The following is a 19,090-nucleotide window of genomic DNA, read 5'->3' as shown; positions in this document are numbered from 1 at the left end:
AGATCCAAAAATTAAGAAACAAATTTAAGGACAACATAAAAAATTATATCCTGGAAGTCCATCTCAATTTAAAAAAGATAACACTAAAAAGGATAGTGTGTGGAATTCTATAATATCCTCTATTCAGGGACATAAAGAGAAAAACGTTTGGCAAATTCATATTTTAAGTACAAAATTAAGGAAGGAAGCTTTAAATAGACTTGAATTGAAATAATCTGTAGCCAGAAAATAGAAATCAAAATTTTCAGTGATTGTTGAGTTCATTCTCATCTAATATTGCCTTCCTTGAGGGCATGGTGTAGAGGGCTCCTTCTTCCTTGCAACCAGGGACCAAAGAATGTTTTTGAAAGGCTCTTGCCTAAAGCATGGTTACCACAGAAGAATAAAATGGCTGAGGAAGGAGAGGAGGTAAAATCCAGAAAAAAGAAAAAAAAAAAAAAAGAAAGGCAAGATAAGAAAGGAAAGGTTAGAGCAGAAAGGAGAGCAAGAGGGTATTGAAAGAGGGTATTGAAAATAAGGAGAAAGAATGGAGGAAAGTGAGAGAGCTGGAGAAGGCAGAGGAGAACAACTAGAGAAGCTGGTACGGGAGAGGCATCTGGGTTACGAGGCTGGCTAGGCTCAGGTGTTCCTTGATTAATCAAGATTCCTTTTTCATTTTAAATCAAGACAAACCAAACACCTTCTGAGGAAATCTGTTTTCTCAAGGTTTCTCCTTATTGGCTGTGAATCTAAAACTAAAGAAGCCTAAATTTTCTCCAACTTTCTAAAACATTAAATGATGCTCTCCCCCAAATTACACCTATCTGGGTAAAATTTCAGCCACCATCTCATTGGCTTTCCCTGCACTCTAGGAGTCAGGGTAAGAACAATCCAGAAACAAAGATCCAAAACTGCATTCTGAAGAAAGTTTTCAGGTTTTTAAGGAGAAGCAGTGTGCTTCCAGTAACATCTTTCCCGCCCTCTCTGCCCCACCATTTAGACAGGCTGCGTCTCTCTTTGCAGTGAAAGAGTACCCGTGTGTACTCATCATGAGACAAACCCAGATGGATGGGAGAAGTAAATAGGTAGGTAGGAATGTAGGGAGAGAATTGACTTTATTCCTGATATTTTTTTAATCACTGAGTCGTGTCTGACTCTTTTGCAACCCCATGGGCTGTCCATGGAATTTTCCAGGCAAGAATACTGAAGTGGGTTGCTATTTTCCACTCGAGGGGATCTTCCTGACCTAGGAAGCAAACCCGAGGTTCCTGCCACATCTGCATTACAGGCAGGTTCTTTATGACTGAACCACCAGTGAAACTACTTATTTATTCCTTCTATATACTTAACATATTTAGTTAAGATTTTCTTCTTTTTCCTGTGTTACAGAATTGGGTTGTTGTTGTTGTTTTAGATTTTACTTAATTGAAGCTATCAGTTGGATGAGTATTTATAACTGGAATGTAGCTGGGATTTTCTCTCAAGGTATTTGAGCACTGACATACTATCTGATTAAACAATCTATGCCTGAAGCATACTCCTTATCTTCTTGATTTTCCCAATTTTTGATTTTTTTTATGCCTGTATGAGACCTTTTAGACTTCCTTTAGCCTAATAACTGTGAGAGATCTCAGCTTTAAGATAACAAGTATCTCCCACCAGGCAAGGAGACTGGGCTGGATATGAGTGCTGCTGGCAAAGTGGTATTGGCTCCTTGGGGAATTAACTTGGCATCTTGGGTTATGTTTCTTTATGTCAAAATAATTCAAGGTGGAACACTAAAGAGTGCTCTGAGGCAAAAAAAAAAGTCAGATTAACTTCTGTAAAATTTTGTGCAACTTTACAAACTTTAGGTAACTAGACTTTATCTCAAGATGAAATCTGATATTCATGTGATCTTTTTATGTTTTTATATGCTGTTTGATGTTGAAATCAGAGGCAATCATTTTATTTATGTTCACCTAACTTAAAGCGCACATTTTGTATTTATATTAAAAAGCCAGAATTTCAAAAATTTAGAGGACAAGATATTATGTCACAATATATTCACTTTCAATAAAAAAGATCCTGAATTACTGACAGTACCCCAAAACAATTTAAAACATTAGACTTCTCCAATATTTGTTATTGCTGTTGATAAATTTACTTTACCAATTAATAGCTTGTCATATAAACTTCTGAAATTCTACTCTAGAATTCTTCTTTTTGAATTTGCGATAGCTTTGTCTGGTGCTTTTAATGCAAGGTGTGGAGCAGATGCTCACACTTTGGCTTAATGTAGTCTATTTCCACTGAAATACTATATCTAGACAGTCCATAATTCAGTTGAATTTTAGAGGAAAAGCAGTTACCAAAGACACAAGAAGAACTGTTAAAATGAACAGAGAACATCTTTTAACCTTTACTGGCTAAGAGATCCAGTCAGCTCATGAAGCCAGCTTGTCTAGTGAATCCAAATGAGATGCCCAGAGGAATGTTTTAGCATGTTTAAAAACTTCCTGCTTCCATTTTTCCTTTTTGTGTATAGATCATGGTGCCAAGCACTTCCTAAAATAAAATGTAGCCTCTGAGACTATGCTCAGGTTATAAAGGCCAAATTATTAGTAAACAACTGCAGTTTATATTTTGTGCAGTTACTTTTGACCTTTTTATATATTTAACATTTCCTCTCTTGATACTAGAACCAATGTGAACTATTAAATATATGTGTGTGTGTGTGTGTGTGTGTATAAATATATTCTTTAGATGGTCGGTGTTTTACAGCCTGAACTTGAGTTCTTAATTTGAAAAATCATGTTTGTAGTGTTTCTGAGTTAAGAATCTTATTGTTCATAGTCACAGACTCTGCCATTTTGAAAACTTGAAACCGAATCCTAAGTGGATGGCATATCCCTCCAAGATTATTATTCTTATATAATAATTATTAAATCATTAAATCTCATTAAAATTACATAATGGGAATAGAAAGTATGATGCCTCAAAGCTATTGCATATTGGGCAATTTTGATCAAGACTTATACAGACTGAAAGAAACCCATTTCTCCGATACAGCAATTACATCCTTTTCTAAAGCTTTGCCCTCTCCCAATAGAAATGCCGTGATATAAGGAGTGAAGGAGGGACATCCTCAGTGGAGGAGAGATGAGTATCTGCTGTAATATGTTTACCTTTTTTCCCTGGGAGATGCTTATATCATCTGAGTTCTGGAAATCTGAAAACACAAAAGGACCAGGTATTGGCTAGACATCTCAAAATGTGATTTTCTACTCCATATCCAGATTTAGCAGTTGCATCACGAACTTTAAGTTGCTCTACTTTAGCAGGTAGGAGAAAACGGTAAAAAATTAAGGGAATGGAAATGAAGGACAAGGAGCAAAAACGCTGCTCCAGGCAGATTGGCAGGGAGCTGAAACATTGTCTAATGCTGCTGCTGCTGCTAAGTCACTTCAGTCATGTCCGACTCTGTGCGACCCCACAGAAGGTAGGAGTATAAATTGATGGTTATGTAGTGAGCTCAAGATATTTTCAATTTCTAAACAGGACCATTTCAAAGTGGGGTTTTAAGAAATACTTTATTATAATGACTGATGCTAGCCAATTCAGACCCCATATAGTGACTGCCTCTGTGAATTAACAGCAGCAAAGTAGCTTGCAGGAGGCAATAAACCTCCTTCATAAGTTACAAGCACACAGAACTGGGCCCAGTGAATATTCTTCTGAGTTCCTATTATTCTGAGTTCCTAGTAGACAGCATTTCCATTGAAAATATGGCCAGTGCCATATTAAATTGTTGTAATAGGAATCCCTAACAAAATACCACCTACAATTCTTCACTACTGATTCCCTCTTCCATTTTTTAAAAACATTAGTCACTCTTACATTCCACTCTTTACAAAGAATCAGTTGTCTTCTTAAACCACAAGAAACATTATTTCACTTCATTACCCCAAAGCTTCCTATTACATTAGAACAAAGGTCACCTGCTTCTATAAAAAGCTCTTTAAATGTGGACCCTCTTACCTCTGCAGTTCAGTTCAGTTCAGTCACTCAGTCGTGTCCGACTCTTTGCGACCCCAAGAATCGCAGCACGCCAGGCCTCCCTGTCCATTACCAACTCCCGGAGTTTACTCAAACTCATTTCCATCGAGTTGGTGATGCCATCCAGCCATTTCATCCTCTGTTGTCCCCTTCTCCTCCTGCCCCCAATCCTTCCCAGCATCAGGGTCTCTTGCAGTGTCATCTTATACCATGATCATCGGCATCACCAAGTTCCAGATGTATGGGCTTTCTTAAACAAAGTGCATTTATTCTCATCTTTGCTTTATTCTTTCTTTTATGCTTTAGATCTTTGCTTTATTCTTTCCTCTCCTTGAAATGTCTTTGCCTGGATCTGTTCATCCTTGAATTTTTCTCACCTTTTAGGTCACAAGTCAAATGCCACCTCTTCTCTCAGAGCATTTATAATGATCTGACATTAACTAGTGTAATTCGTGCATATGTGCTTATACACAGTTATGTATATAATTCTGTTTATCTACCTACCTGTTTACCTATTTATGTTTCTAACCTATTTACCTAAAATATGTGTTACCTGAGACTATGAGATATGCTGCCGAAGAACAGGAACAATTGTACTTTTGTTAACCAGTGTATTACTGTTATCTAGAAAAGTGCCTTCCTAGCACATAGAAAACTCTCAGTAAACATTTGTTGACTAATGTACCCAGAAAATACATCTATTTGACTCTCAATCCAATAGAATGGAGTTGATTGTGCAGGTATTATTTCTTCACTGAAGAAGTAATAAAATAGTCTAAGAGACATTAAAGAATTGTCCTAAAATCGCATAGCTTGTTCTCTAGGAAAATCGGAGTTAAAATCCAAGTGTTTTGACTCTTAATCCAATGTGCTTACTACTTACTATACTACACTGCTTTTCTGATTTTTGCCTCAAGCGCTAATCATCTTTTTGAATTATCACTTCAAAACATCTGTTACTTCAATACTTATCAGCAGGATATCAGCATTGTAGGAAATCCCTAGTAAAAACAGATCTACTGCTGTCTAGCTGTTACAGAGGTTATAATAGTGTGTACATATGTGTATGCATATATGTGTGTTTGTGAATATATGTGTGTGCACATATATGTAATATAAATAATATGTACATGTTGTATGTGAAACATATCTTTGAAGGGTGTGCTTGTTTAAAAAATAATTTTAATCATCATAAACTTAATTTACATTGATGTACTGTCTTAGATATCCTTAATCACTGTAATAATAACCACCATCATAATTTCATTTTACATAACTCTATTCCATCTTTATCCTTTGAAAACTTGAACATGTGTATACAGTTAGTACTAATTCTAAAGAATCTTGATTATTTTACACTGGACAGAGGATTATTGTGACAAAAATATTGGATTGGAAAAAAATTAATTGCTGATTAATCTAGTCTCTGAACATTTCTTCCAACCAAGTTATTTTAATTGATTTCCACTTGCAGACAGTTTCCTCATTATATAAGAGGTTAATTCATGTATAACTTTGGTTAGGTGTGTAATCTTCCTAGCTAAACTTCATTAGAAGTTTCTGCCTCATGTTGTATGCTCTCAAATAGAATATTTCAAAGCATAAAATTCTTTACTTTTCCCATGAGATACATAGAAAGGCGTTGAATACTTTCCAGATATTTCTAATAACTTCAGAGTCTAATGCTAAGTCAAGAAAGTCTGGTATTAGAGCATGTGATTTAAATTCTATTGTTCCTTAAATAATAAATTTTATATATATGTATAAATATAAAATTCTTGCTGGAGGGGAGAGGGGGGAAATGACAATGTTTTTCCAGAATTGGGAAAAAGAAGGTTCCACAACCATTGCCTTAGCTTTCAGCCAAAACACATGAGTATGAGTGCATTTTCCATTTAGGCCTGGTTGATCTGAAGAGGACTGGATTTCAAACCACCATTATTTTCTCAAAAAAGCAAGTTAACCATGGACTATTTATAATTTGGCTGAAGTTCCTTCACAATGACCCTCTATCTTGAACCTTTGCAATCCAGATTATAAAATGTTCATCTTAAAGCAGAATGACTTCACATGCCACTTAAGGACTCCCTGGTGAGCTGAAGTGAAGGACACTTTTGGTCAAAGGATTCTCTTCTTTGCCACTGAAATGATACTCAACTGAGTGAGAATGTGGTTTGAGGATAATCATTAAGTATATATTTTAATAGAAAAAACTATGTAAGGGAATACACCAAGATATTAACAGTGGATTTATGTGGAAGGTGATATTTCAGGGAATTTAAATTTTAAAAATATTTTTCTGAAGCGTCTCAACTTAAATTATGAACTTATATTTTTTATTAAAAATTTTTTTTGTAAATGACATAATATGTTATATTGGGCTTATGCTTACTCTAAAGCTTTTGTAATGTTTTAGAGTAGCATTCCCAAGTGATTTTCGGAAACACAGGGGTAGATGATGTTGACCACGTTCATTTAAAACATGGTTTCTTGGAGAAATGAGCATGGTACTGTCCAAGACATATCTTTCAGCAGCATACATAATAAGCAGTTTGACAGCAATGGTAACTTCTTTTTCCACCATATATTCACTGATGACAAATAAAACCACTTGAACATGTGACAAGGGAGCTATATTAGAAGGGAAAGTATAGAAAGTGAGTCTTCTGATTATCTTGCTTCCCCCAGGATGCAGATGAAATCATCTTCTAACAATCTAAAAACAGCAGAGAGAAATATTCCATATAATTGGCAAGTTCACTTCTTCAGAGCATTTTAATGATAGATAGAACAGAGTTTTAGAAAAATTTTATTGGAGTATAGTTGATTTATAATGTTGTGTTAGTTTCCAATGTACAGCAAAGTGAATCAGTTGTGCATAGACATATACCACTCTGTTTTAGATTATTTTCTCATATAGGCCATTACAGACTATTGAGTAGAGTTCCCTATGCTATATAACACTTATCAGTTATCTTATTAGTTATCTATTTTATATATAGTAGTATGTATATGTCAATCCCAATCTCCCAATTCAGCCCATACCTCCTTACCCCCCTGGTAACCATGTTTATTTTCTACATCTGTAACTTTATTTCTGTTTTGTAGATAAGTTCATTTGTATTCTTTTTTTAGATTCCAATATAAGTGGTATCATATGATATTTGTCTTTCTCTGACTGACTTCACTCAGCATGATGACTTCTGGGTCCATTCATGTTGCTGTGAATGGCATTATTTTGTCCTTTCTATGACTAATATTCCATTGTATATATGTACCACTTGTTTTCTATTCATTTCTCTGTTGATGGACATTTAGGTTGCTTCCATGTTCTGGCTATTGTACATAGTGCTACAATAAACACTGAGGTGCATATATCTTTTCAAATTATAATTTTCTCTGGATATATGCCCAAGAGTTGGATTGCTGGATCATATGGTAGCTCTATTTTTAGTTTTTTACAGAATATCCATACTGTTCTCCATAGTGGCTGCACTAATTTACGTTCCCACCAGCAGTGTAGGAGGGTTCCCTTTTCTCCACATCCTCCTCAGCATTTAAGAAAAAAGCATATTGGTTGCCCCTAAAACATCTGGTAAGCCAAGCTTTGAAAAGCTAGCTACCTCGAGGAGTATTTTCTCCTCACACTCCCAAAATAGATAATACTAATAAAGGAGTCCAAGAGAATTGTCCCACGCCACGAAGCATTTGCAAGTGTGAAAACAGGGACACTTATTTCCCCAAGTAAGTGTGCATTTAACGATAGGTCCCTGCCTTAAAAATAAAAATGGAAGAAAGGACATAATCCTACTTCCATAAGTGTCACTCAAAGCCATAAAATATTCATCATAAACCTTATAGCTTGTAATCTGGAGAGACCCAAAACTCAACTTCAAGAACAAAATGAATTGTTTTACTTGATCTATAAAGGGAAATCTTGAAAGAGAAAGGACAAAAATAAGCTCAATGAATAGATGAATTCCAGCTTTTGTGACTAGATAGTGTGTTTTCATTGTATTATGATTTTTAATTGGAAGTCATTCTGACATTCTAATAAAATGTGAGCTCTTGCTGGACTCTTAAGAAACAAAAGGTATACAAATATATATTTCCATATGTGTATATATGGAAATAAATGTGCAGTAGACAGAGAGATGTATGTATTGGGGAATGACTGCTGGAAGAGGTGAGAAGAGGGACATGGTATGAGAGGCAAGTGGTTAATATATCTGAGACCTAGTGCTGACAGCTATTCTCTTAAGCTCCGCAGTTGCTACAGGATGTTGGATGTTAAAGTTGAGGTTGGAAATGAGTTCTAAAAACACAACTCTATTCTCTTTGTCTCAAGCTATGTTCTTTATTTTGAAACATTGAACAGTAAATCCCACATAATTATTATATCAGCAGGCTCATTTAAGCATTTTGGAGCCAATGAAATTGTTGGGGGTGGGGGACAAAACCTAAAAAATAATGGATTGTTTATGGAGGGGAGTATCTCCACCTCAAAATTATTCTATCATTTGAGATACACATTATGTGTATAACATGACTTCCATGAGCCAAATTTATACTGAACATTTAACTCTTTACAAGTGAATTGCTAGGGGATAAAATTTTTGATTTTCAAACGAATTCATTATTGCATGTATTGGGTCAACTTTTTAATATACTACACCAAAGATACAAATGTCCTGGTCAATGAAATGAATTGTTTAAAATACTGGACTGTTATGTCTCAGAGCTAAAGTTGAAAATTACAAAGTCATCTTTTTCATTCTTACCTCTCAACAAAGGTTTCCTTTATACAAGCAACATTTAAAAAAAAATATATCTGTGTTGGATTGTCACCAAACTACATAAGTTTTATTGGTTGATATATATGCCTCAGAGCCACTAACATAAAATTACATTGAGCTTGAAATGGAACCTATTAAATGAACTTTTGCTGTATCATATGTGCTTCTTGTCCTCAAAATTGAAGATACTTGCATAGGTTGTCAGATTTTTTTCCCAGGGAGAAATTTGGATAATCTACTTATGATTTAATGCCAGGAAGCAATCATTTATAAAACACACCCTTGAGTCCTTAAACAGTTAATAAAGCTTGCTACAGTGCACTATATACGTCCCAAGAGTAGCCTAAATACCTGGAGAATCTGGCAAGCTGTGTAAGAATAGTTCAGCTTAAATCATACCCATATGCTAACATATTTTTTATTACAACATGAAATGGCTTGGTATCATTCAGGAAGTGTGTCCATTCTTACAGAATCCATTAAGAATCATCTGACCTCTCCATAAAATCTGTCTCCCAGAGTGGCATATTTAGGCTCCCATCTCCATTGAAAAATATTCACTGTGAAATTTCATGTGTAAGCAGTAAATTATCAGGACTACACAGTGGAGCAATTTTAGAAATAGCTAATCAAAGCCAATAAATTTCCCATTTGGGTGTGAGTATGTGGTGGTGAGATCTAATAAGGGCTGTTGATAGACATTCACTGTCCCAATTTCCTGCTTCATCAGAGCGTGTAACTGAAGTGAAGACTGACATCTTCGTCACCAGTTTCGGACCCGTTTCAGACCATGATATGGTAAGTGACTCTGCAATTTTGGTTTTCCTGGAGTATTTCCTAAATTTAACTTTTGAAAGGAAAAATATGGATTAGGTTTTTAGGAAGTAATTTGCAGTGCCCTGGCTATATCTTTGTGTTTCTCTGTGTGCATAATAAGTAATATATCATATATATGTGATATATGTATATATAATATTTACATAATGGAAAATACCCATTTACTTTTCAGGCCAGGCCTGTTTATAGTTATCAACCACTGCAGTCTTCTTTTGTTCCATCACTGACATTATTCCTTTGCCTTGGTCTACGTTCTGTGATTCAAATAGTGTGAATTACCTTATATTTTAGTTAGGAGGACATATTGACTGAAGAATGTTCGCTTTCTGGATGGCTAGGACTGTTATAGAATAGCTGTAAACACCTCAATTTCTGAATTATTTTTGGTTAAAAAGGAGAAATATGTATAAAAGCTGAGCAAATACTTGACCAGAATTAGACTGAGAATGAAATAACACCTGTGGGAAAGGTTCAGCTTCACTGCAAAAGGCAATCATTAAATTATTACCAAGAGTGAGAATAAAATGAATACATACCTGTTCTCTCTTTCCCCAATCCAAATGAACATGATTTTCTCTTCTATCTGATGGGAGTTGGTAAGTCTGTAGAGCTCTGCAGATATTATATAATATTTCTGAACTCTTGACAGCCAAACTCCTATAGAAGCAAAAAATCATAAAGAGGCCATGAGACACATCATTATAGCTATTTTGAAGATACATTAATTAAATATTATTTTTGAAGTATCTTTTTGTTTACACGATCCTAAAAGTCTTCTGATTTCCTAATAGCTCAGATGATTCAGAGTAAATGTTAGAGAAAATAACAGTTTAGGCCAACATTTTCCAAAGTGTGGAAATTCACAAGGCACCCAGATGGGCAGGGTTAGAGCTCTGACCAGTCCCGCCCGAGGTAAGGTAAACTGTTGAACTACACTTAATCTAGTGTGTTCCAATCATATTTGCCCCAAACCCTTTTCTTCAAGTGATGCTTTTTGACATTCTATGACTCAAACATTGGGCAATGCTGACTTAGGATCATTAGATTTTGTTGTTTTTGTTTAGTCTCTGAGTCATGCCCAACTCTCTTGCTACTCCATAGACTGTAGACCACCAGGCATCACTGTCCATGGGATTTCCCAAGCAAGAATACTGGAGTAGATTGCCATTTCCATCTCCAGGGGATCTTCCCAACCCAGGGATTGGACCCATGTCTCCAGCATTGACAAGTGGATTCTTTACCACTGATCCACCAGTGAAGCCCCAGGATAATTAGATACTTTACACCTAAGACAGGTTATGAATGTAACCTGTACAGATTAGAGTCAGTGGAGCATAGGAGAGATAAGCAGAGTGGTAGGTAAGAATACAAATTTCTGAACCAGAATGCCTGGGTTTATAATACCAGACCTTCTACTAGTATGTCTCTGCCTCGGCTTATTCATGTGTGAAATGGGGGTAATAATGATAACTCATGGAGCTATCACAAGTATTAAATGAATTAATACATGAAAAGCACTTAAAAATCATTGGCATATCCTAAGCACTCAATAAATGTCAACCATTATCACTAGGTAAGAAAAAGAAATATTAAAGTTAGCCAAAATGGTGGATTTATTCCTCTGGTAATTCATTTTGCCATTGTGGTCAGTCTATAGACCACTTTATTGAAATACTGTGCAATGTAATAATTTTTACAAACTTGACTGTGGTCTGAAAACTATTGTGATTCTCCCACATCGTGATTCAGTGTTCCCACAAAACTATTATTCTCTCATGCTGCTTTTCTAATTAAGAAACTTGAATATATCCCAGTTCAGTTTAAGGTCAAATTTAAGCTCCTCTACCTGTATCCCGTAATAACCATACATGATTTTACCGCTCGTCCTCACTTGTTCCCATTGACTATTTATGATTTGCATAAGTATTACTTTCTGTGAGGCATACCCTTGGGGGCTAGAACGACTGACTCTAGGATTCAGCCTTGCTGAATTCAAATTCATCACTGGCAGCAGAGAGACCTTGGAGCGAATCAGTCTTTAAGGCTCAAAGCCTCTGAAGTTGATATATTATCACAGTTACCTGTCCTTGTAAGACTTCAACAACAGCATCCTTGTAGGACTGTTAGGAATTTTAAATGAGATACATAAATAAGGGTCTATAGATAGTGCTCAATAAATACTATTATTATTTTTGTCTCTGAACCTGTTATGATGGCATGCACCCCTTGTTAAAGTTTCCTCTGATCTCTATCCATTTAAATTTTGTATTTCCCCAAAAGTCCAAATCAAGACCCAAATGCTTGATGAAAACTTTTCTTTTATTCATCCAATAACAAATTAACTTTCCCTTTCTGCACATTCAATCACATTAATTGCCTGTAAAATACAATTTAGCTTTTGGTCTCATATATAGCATTGTTTTGTTAAGTTACTTATATTAGTATCTTATTTTCCTAAAGTGATGCCAAATGACATTAAGGCAAGCTTGTTTCACATCTCTTATACTATCAATGCATTGCTGTTTTACAGTAAGTGTTTAATTTCGACTTGGTAAAAGGTTTATGAGTCTACATTGACTTTTAAAAATTAAGGTCTTCGGGGACTCAGTAAATAACACCCTGTTTCCTACCTGAGTTCTGATTGTTTTGAGAAATAAGATAGCAGAGTAAAGGACATGAAAAAGGAGGATATCATCTTTATTACTAATAATGGTGGTATTCTGAAAGGTGGCTTGTATCTGCAGAGAAGTGGTTTCCAGAGAGTAAACATCAGGATCAGCCAGAGTCACCCACCCGTCAGCAGGCAGCGTTGGCTTCCTTCTGCAAGGGTGGAGACCGTTCACATAAAACGTGTAGCATGGAGGAACACAATAGCATTTGTGAGTCTAATGGACAACCAGTATCAAAAATGGAGAAGACAAGAGGAAGTTGTTGAGATAGGCAAGATTAATTTCTCCTTCCACATTCTTCTGTCAAGTCTTGTCCTCTCTCCCCTCTCTGAATTGAAGAGTGTGAGAGAAAGGAGAACTTTCAGAAGTTTTGCACTGGTGAAGCTTTCTTCTCATAGATGGACACACCATGAGAGGGGCTAAAGCATTACAGATAGTGCACACTGATAAACATATTACTCCTTCTCCTCATAATAATAAGGCTCTGTGCTTAGTTGCTTAGTCATGTCTGACTCTTGGTGACCTCATGGACTGTGGCTCACCAGGCTCCTCTGTCCATGGGATTCTCCAGGCAAGAATACTGGAGTGGGTTGCCATGCCTTCCTCCAGAGGATCTTCCTGACCCAGGGATTGAACCCAGGTCTCCTGCATTGCAGGTGGATTCTTTACTGTTTGAGCCATCAGGGAAGCCCGATAATAATAATAAATGACTATTCTGTGTCTCTGGCACCTAGCATGATGTCTCATGAGTAGATGCTCAATAGAAATTATTGAGGGACAGTGCCCAAATAAAGCCATATGCAGTCAAACACTTTTATCTTGAAAAATATTTTGAACAGTGATGTCTTTTCTCTTAGACAAAAGATTCTCACTAGGATTTTGGATACACTATAAACCCTAAGAGTACCATATATTACTTTTTACACATGGGCCTTTGGTCAAATAATCAGTTAAGAAGAAGGGAACAGAGTCTAAACCAGTGACACTGTTTTGCCTAAAACTCTTAAACAAGCCAACATTTGAATTGTTCTGTCAAAGAAGCAAATTAGCCATAAGTCTGCAACTGATTTCCTAAGTAACTAGTGGGAACTGTACCTAACCACTTTTGAGAAGATTAACATTTAAACTATATTATGGGAGAATGATCCATAAGAAATAGTGGTATGATTTAGAGGGTATCAAAATTAAAAGGCAGAATGACAAAGCTATTTTTCAAGACAGGAAATGTAGTTTTTAAACTGAGTATTAATAAAGAACTAAATAATAATAACCATAACAACATTAAACACTATCAAATGCTTATGTTAGGCACTGTGCTGAGGGTTTTATAGATCATATATCTTTTAATCCCCATGCCAAAATTTTTGATACATGTTATTATTATCCACATTTTCCAGAGTAGAAAAGTAACCCAGCTAGGTAGCAACTTGAACTCAGGCTGTCTGTCCTTAGAGATTCCACAGATCCCAAAGTATCTGACTTCATCTGGAATAGAAAACAAAATTAGGACAACTCCTTAACTTTATTTTAAAAACCATTAATTGGCAATCAAACTGCACATTCCCAGGGCACAAGGTTCTGACAAAAATATCCAGGCGGCACAATCAGAAAGCCCTGTTTTCCATAGTGCTTAAAATGTATTAAATCACGGCACACACAGATGGTAATAAATTGTGCAAGTGGGAACACTTCAGTACAATATTTATTTAGGAACATAACGGATGTTGTGTCCCTGTCTTCAGAATAAGGCTCATATTCTCCAGGGACCTGCTGTATTGAAAAGGGGAACTGGGAGAGAATTTTCGCTTGAGTGGTGGAGGCTGGAACACTGAACCCTGAAGGAAGTATTCACCAACACTTCTTATTTGTCCAGACACTTTTCTGTGGAGTCTTCTCTTTTGCATTCTCTTTTTGTTTTACTTAGTTATGACCACTTTCTCACTTTCTTCATTTCCTGTCCTACCACCCTTCCAAAGAAATAGCACTTTTTCATTCCCCAATACCTTGAAATCTAATACAAATGTGTTGATAAAAAAAATAAAATGGGAGACTAATAGTAACTTTTAACGTTTACTGAGAACTTCTGAGCTCTAGACCTTCTTGCAAGTTGTTCACTTGTGTTGGCTCACTTCTGACCACAGGCAAGTGGAATGAGTATTGCAATGATCCCTACTTTATTGGCAGCAAGAGCATTAGAGTAAATAAGAAAACGGCCTAAGGCCGTTCATCTGGAAGAAGGACAATTCAGTTCTAGTTAGCAGATTTATAATTTACATTTGTAAGCTTTATGCCATGGCTCTACCCTCTCCTTCTTGTTCTGACTTCCTAAAGAAGGAGCTCTGGCACATCTTGGTCTAGTGAATTTCGATCATGGGGAGAGGTCAGGCTATACAAGTAGCTACTTGGAGCTGCCTGCAGCTACCATGGCAATACTGCAGGGGCCATTCCCAAAACATGGGAAACCAAATATTTCATCCTTGATTAGGCAAGAAGTGTTCACGATCAACTGCTTTTATATCAGTTTTAATTTGTAATTCTAACAGAGGAAAACACAGAAATTAAAGCTTATTTAATTTTGCTCTTTGTGCATGTGTATGCATGTGTGTGCACATGCACGCTTGTGTAACGAGAACGATATTTGAAAAGAGAGTATCTTAAATAAATTTGGGATTTCATTGTCCACCATTAACACAGGGAAATAAAGCTAGCTCTAAATATGTTAAACTGTAAGCCTTAGGAGCTTGGCAAGTTTTGACATTTTTTTGGAATCTTAGCCTTTGGGTTACATCTTGTCAAAGACTTGATGATAAATATTTTTTATCTTATAGGTAACATTTATTTTATATTCAAAAACCTCCTTGGATCAAGCAAACAAGTGAAAAAATGTTTTAGATTCATGGTAATATGGTCAGCTTAGACATCCTTGGAGCCTTGATTTACAAATGACCCTTGCCTCCACTGTTGACCAGGCTAAAGTTTTGCAGCCTAATAAAGTATAGAGCTTATGTGGCTGACTCCTGAGTAATAGACATAGATAGCATCATTGTCATAGCCCTGACTGACAAGTTTGTCTGTTTTCCAGAGAAGAGAACATGCTCAGCCCAGACTAAACCCATCCATTCCGCTTCCCTGGCAAGCACTCCTACTCTGGATCCCTTCCTAATGCAATCCACAGGCACTCTCCTCATTTCTCTCCCCATGAAAAACACTATTCTAAGCCCATCCTACTCCTCCACGAGTTTCTCCTATAGCTTCCAAGTCTAAACAGTTTCTCCCTCTGTCAAATTTAACAGATGCTTAACACATGTTTCTAAGTAAATTCCTACGTCACATATCCCAGTGCCTCTCATCTGACACTTCCAGACAGAAAAAAACAGTAACTTCTCTTGCCTGCAAAGATAAACTGGTGTCATGTTACACTTTTTTATTTCTTATCTCAATCAGCATTTACCACTATGCCTGGTGCATTATAGACTTGGTTGTTGTTATTTAGTGGCTAAGTCATGCCCAACTCCTTCAGGACCACATGGACTGTAACTCACCAGACTCCTCTGTCCATGGGACTTTCCAGGCAAGAATACTGGAGTGGGTTGCCATTTTCTTCTCTAGGGGATCTTCCTAACCCAGGGATCGAACCATATCTCCTGCATTGGCAGGTGGATTCTTTACTGCTGAACCACTAGGAAAACCCCTCATTATAGACTAACCAATAATAATTTTTACTTGATCAGTAAGGGCTCAGCAATGCCAAACTAGTGCTCTGAAAATTTTCATTCAAGCTTTACCCAATTTTGCATTAATGCTCAGAAAGAAAGACGTAGTAAAATTCATGCCCAAAAAGACTGAACATAGATACTGCTTATTTTACATGCCCTACAGACAACATGTATAAGATTTAAAAAAAAGAAAAAAAGCAGCTTTCTGATACATCAGGGTTAGGGGTTTAAGAAAATGGAGCATGATGTTTTTAAGTTAGCTTTCCTTCCAGTTTGGAGCATTCTAAGATTAATGGGGAATATGGTAGTCTTTATTTCAAACCACTGAGTTCCAGTTTTAGTGTCAGTGTAGCAAGTCCTGCAAGAAAGATTGATATTATTACCCCTTTCAATTTTAGGAGCTGGTAAATCTCATTGCTTGTTTTCAGATTAGCAGACGTTTGTCTCTGGGTATTGCCATGAAGAATGGTGCATTTATTCAAATAAATAGATTCCCTGGCTATGAATGATGAGGAGCTTCACATCATTTCTCATGTGTCTCATACACATCAGTTCAGTTCAGTCGCTTGGTCGTGTCTGACTCTTTGCAACCCCATGGACTACAGCAGGCCAGGCCTCCCTGTCCATCGCCAACTCCCGGAGTTTACTCAAATTCATGTCCATTGAGTTAGTGATGCCATCTAACCATCTCATCCTCTGTTGTCCCCTTCTCCTCCAGCCTTTAATCTTTTCCAGCATCAGGGGCTTTTCAGATGAGTCAGTTCTTCCCATCAGGTGGCCAAAGTATTGGAGTTTCAGCTGAAACTCATACACATATATACTCACAAAAACACACTCACACACCTGCATACTCTGAATTCTTTTTTTTTTTTTGGAAAAGATGCAAATTACCATTGAAATGGATTTCTTGTTTTTATAATCTTCTTCATTGTGTAGACCTGAAAGTCTGTATATATTATTTGTGGGGGAAAATGTTTACTTAGCCAAAAAAAATGGTTACTTAGCCAAAAAGAAGATTATTTCAACATTAGCATCATGGATGTCTTGGGATTGGGATTTTCAGAGACCATGAGAGGGTCCCTAGAATGTTATACTCCATTTTTAGAACTAAAATTGTCTAATTTAGACATTTTCATGTATGTAATAACCTGTAACATGAGTTCTGTTTTTATTTGCAATATATTCTGTCCCTTTGAGTACTGATATGATGGAGGTGGGGTGGAAGTAAGGTACTAAGCTCCTTTCACATATCTGAGAAAACATTCAGCAGAATTTTTCTGACCAAATAATATTTGACATTTTAGATATTTTTATCTTTTTTTTTTTAACAGCTAATCCTTTTTTTTTTTCTCATTAAGTCCAAAAAGAGGGGGAAAATGTAAAGTCTTATTACTTTAATATATTATTCTGTAATAATAATAATTTAACTAAAATTAATGAAACTCACCAGATTATGTCTTTCACATTTACATAAAAAAGGAGCAAAAAGCTACTCAGGCTTGATATAAACAAGAGTCAGGCTTTAATCTAGAGGTAAAGACTGAATTAGAGGTTTTTTTTTTTTTCTTGAGCATGTTTTAAAGTGATTATGCCAACCAAGGGTTCACTTGACACCAATAGGTTCAGGCCACCACAAATTTATTTGTAGAACTATCATCCAGCTCGTGTTTTGCTTCTAAAGTTTCAAAAAGGATGCACTGTCTTTATAAGACATTTGCATTACAAAATACAGCACAGTGAACTCTCTCCCATTTTCCCAAATTACCTAGGAATATACAATAGATGTATTTTTCCGTCAAAGCTGGAAGGATGAAAGGTTAAAATTTAAAGGACCTATGACAGTGCTCCGATTAAATAACCTGATGGCAAGTAAAATCTGGACTCCAGATACCTTTTTCCACAACGGAAAGAAGTCGGTGGCACACAACATGACGATGCCGAACAAGCTCCTGCGCATCACGGAGGACGGCACTTTGCTGTACACCATGAGGTACGGGGGCTGCGCCTCCCCGGGGCTCTCTAGACCTTCGCTTCCACGTGTAGATTAGCATCAAGCTGATGGGCCGCTGTAGAACATCCGGTTTCCTGTTTTCCCTGTTTTCCAAGTTTAATACTTAATCTGCTATGAAAACTAAACAGGCTGAGATATTATGCAAGTCAAAGTGTTAAGTAAAATGATCAGACAAAAATGAAGAAGATGTTTACAATGTATATTAACTAATGCAATTTATAGCTCCAATTTATTCTAATTCAATAGAGAAACTTCTCTCTACTATTACTTCATGGCTTCCTGCCTTACAGTATGGTGTAGATTAAATTTCTAGAAGCTATCTCAAGGTATATATCTGAAAATGTTTCTATTTAAAAAGAAGTGGGGAAAAAGTGGAAAATAGAAAAAGTTCAAAATTTTTCAACATAAATTCATGTGGCAGTATACATATTGAAGTGTATTAATTCACAATGATGTTGTTAATGAGAAAGAATATAAATATTACCAATTTTGCTTAAACTGAAGACTGCATGTATATTTTTACTTTATAAATATTTCCCCCATTTTGAGATTACTGGACAGCTCAGCATCTGAACCAATCATTCATTTATGGTTAGATGAAAGAAGCATGAATCAAAAAAAAAGTTTTAAATATTTTTAGATATTTTTTTTATTTATGAGAAACTCATTGAGGACCTAAATGAGGACTTATTCTTAAAGGCACCTGTTATTTCATATCCAAATGACTTGTTGAAATATTGTTTTTGTAGATCTGGCCAGCACTTGCTAATTTAGGCCATTCAGTTATTCCTTTGGTATGAAAAGGTAATGAAGGGAACTCCTAGACTTGGAGGATTCTGTTTAGAATGAAAGTAGAGTGATATTTTGCCTTTAGAGAAAGCTTCCAAAATTTCTAGCTTTTTATACCCAAATATCCAAATGAGAAACAAATAAAACATGCTTCAGGTGCCACTGGAGATAGATGTTGGATTCAACTAGTAAAAGTGTAATAGGACTGAAAGGATGAAAAATCCAGAAAAGAGAGAAAGAAAATAGAGGATCAGT

At 36.2% G+C, this 19,090-nt stretch overlaps 1 protein-coding gene across 1 annotated transcript in view; it reads left to right on the top strand.

Annotated features, from left to right (window-relative positions):
• Nucleotides 1–19,090, top strand: part of GABRA1 (gamma-aminobutyric acid type A receptor subunit alpha1) — a 57,139-nt gene that overhangs the window by 9,419 nt on the left and 28,630 nt on the right. The window contains exons 4-5 of the mRNA XM_043464781.1: nucleotides 9,544–9,611; nucleotides 17,805–18,025. Coding sequence (XP_043320716.1) covers nucleotides 9,544–9,611; nucleotides 17,805–18,025 — 289 coding nt within the window. The remainder of the gene's footprint in view (nucleotides 1–9,543; nucleotides 9,612–17,804; nucleotides 18,026–19,090) is intronic.

The sequence above is a fragment of the Cervus canadensis genome, chromosome 4 (assembly GCF_019320065.1).
Source record: "Cervus canadensis isolate Bull #8, Minnesota chromosome 4, ASM1932006v1, whole genome shotgun sequence".
Classification (NCBI taxonomy): Eukaryota; Metazoa; Chordata; class Mammalia; order Artiodactyla; family Cervidae; genus Cervus; species Cervus canadensis.
This window is presented reverse-complemented; position numbering and strand designations above follow the sequence as displayed.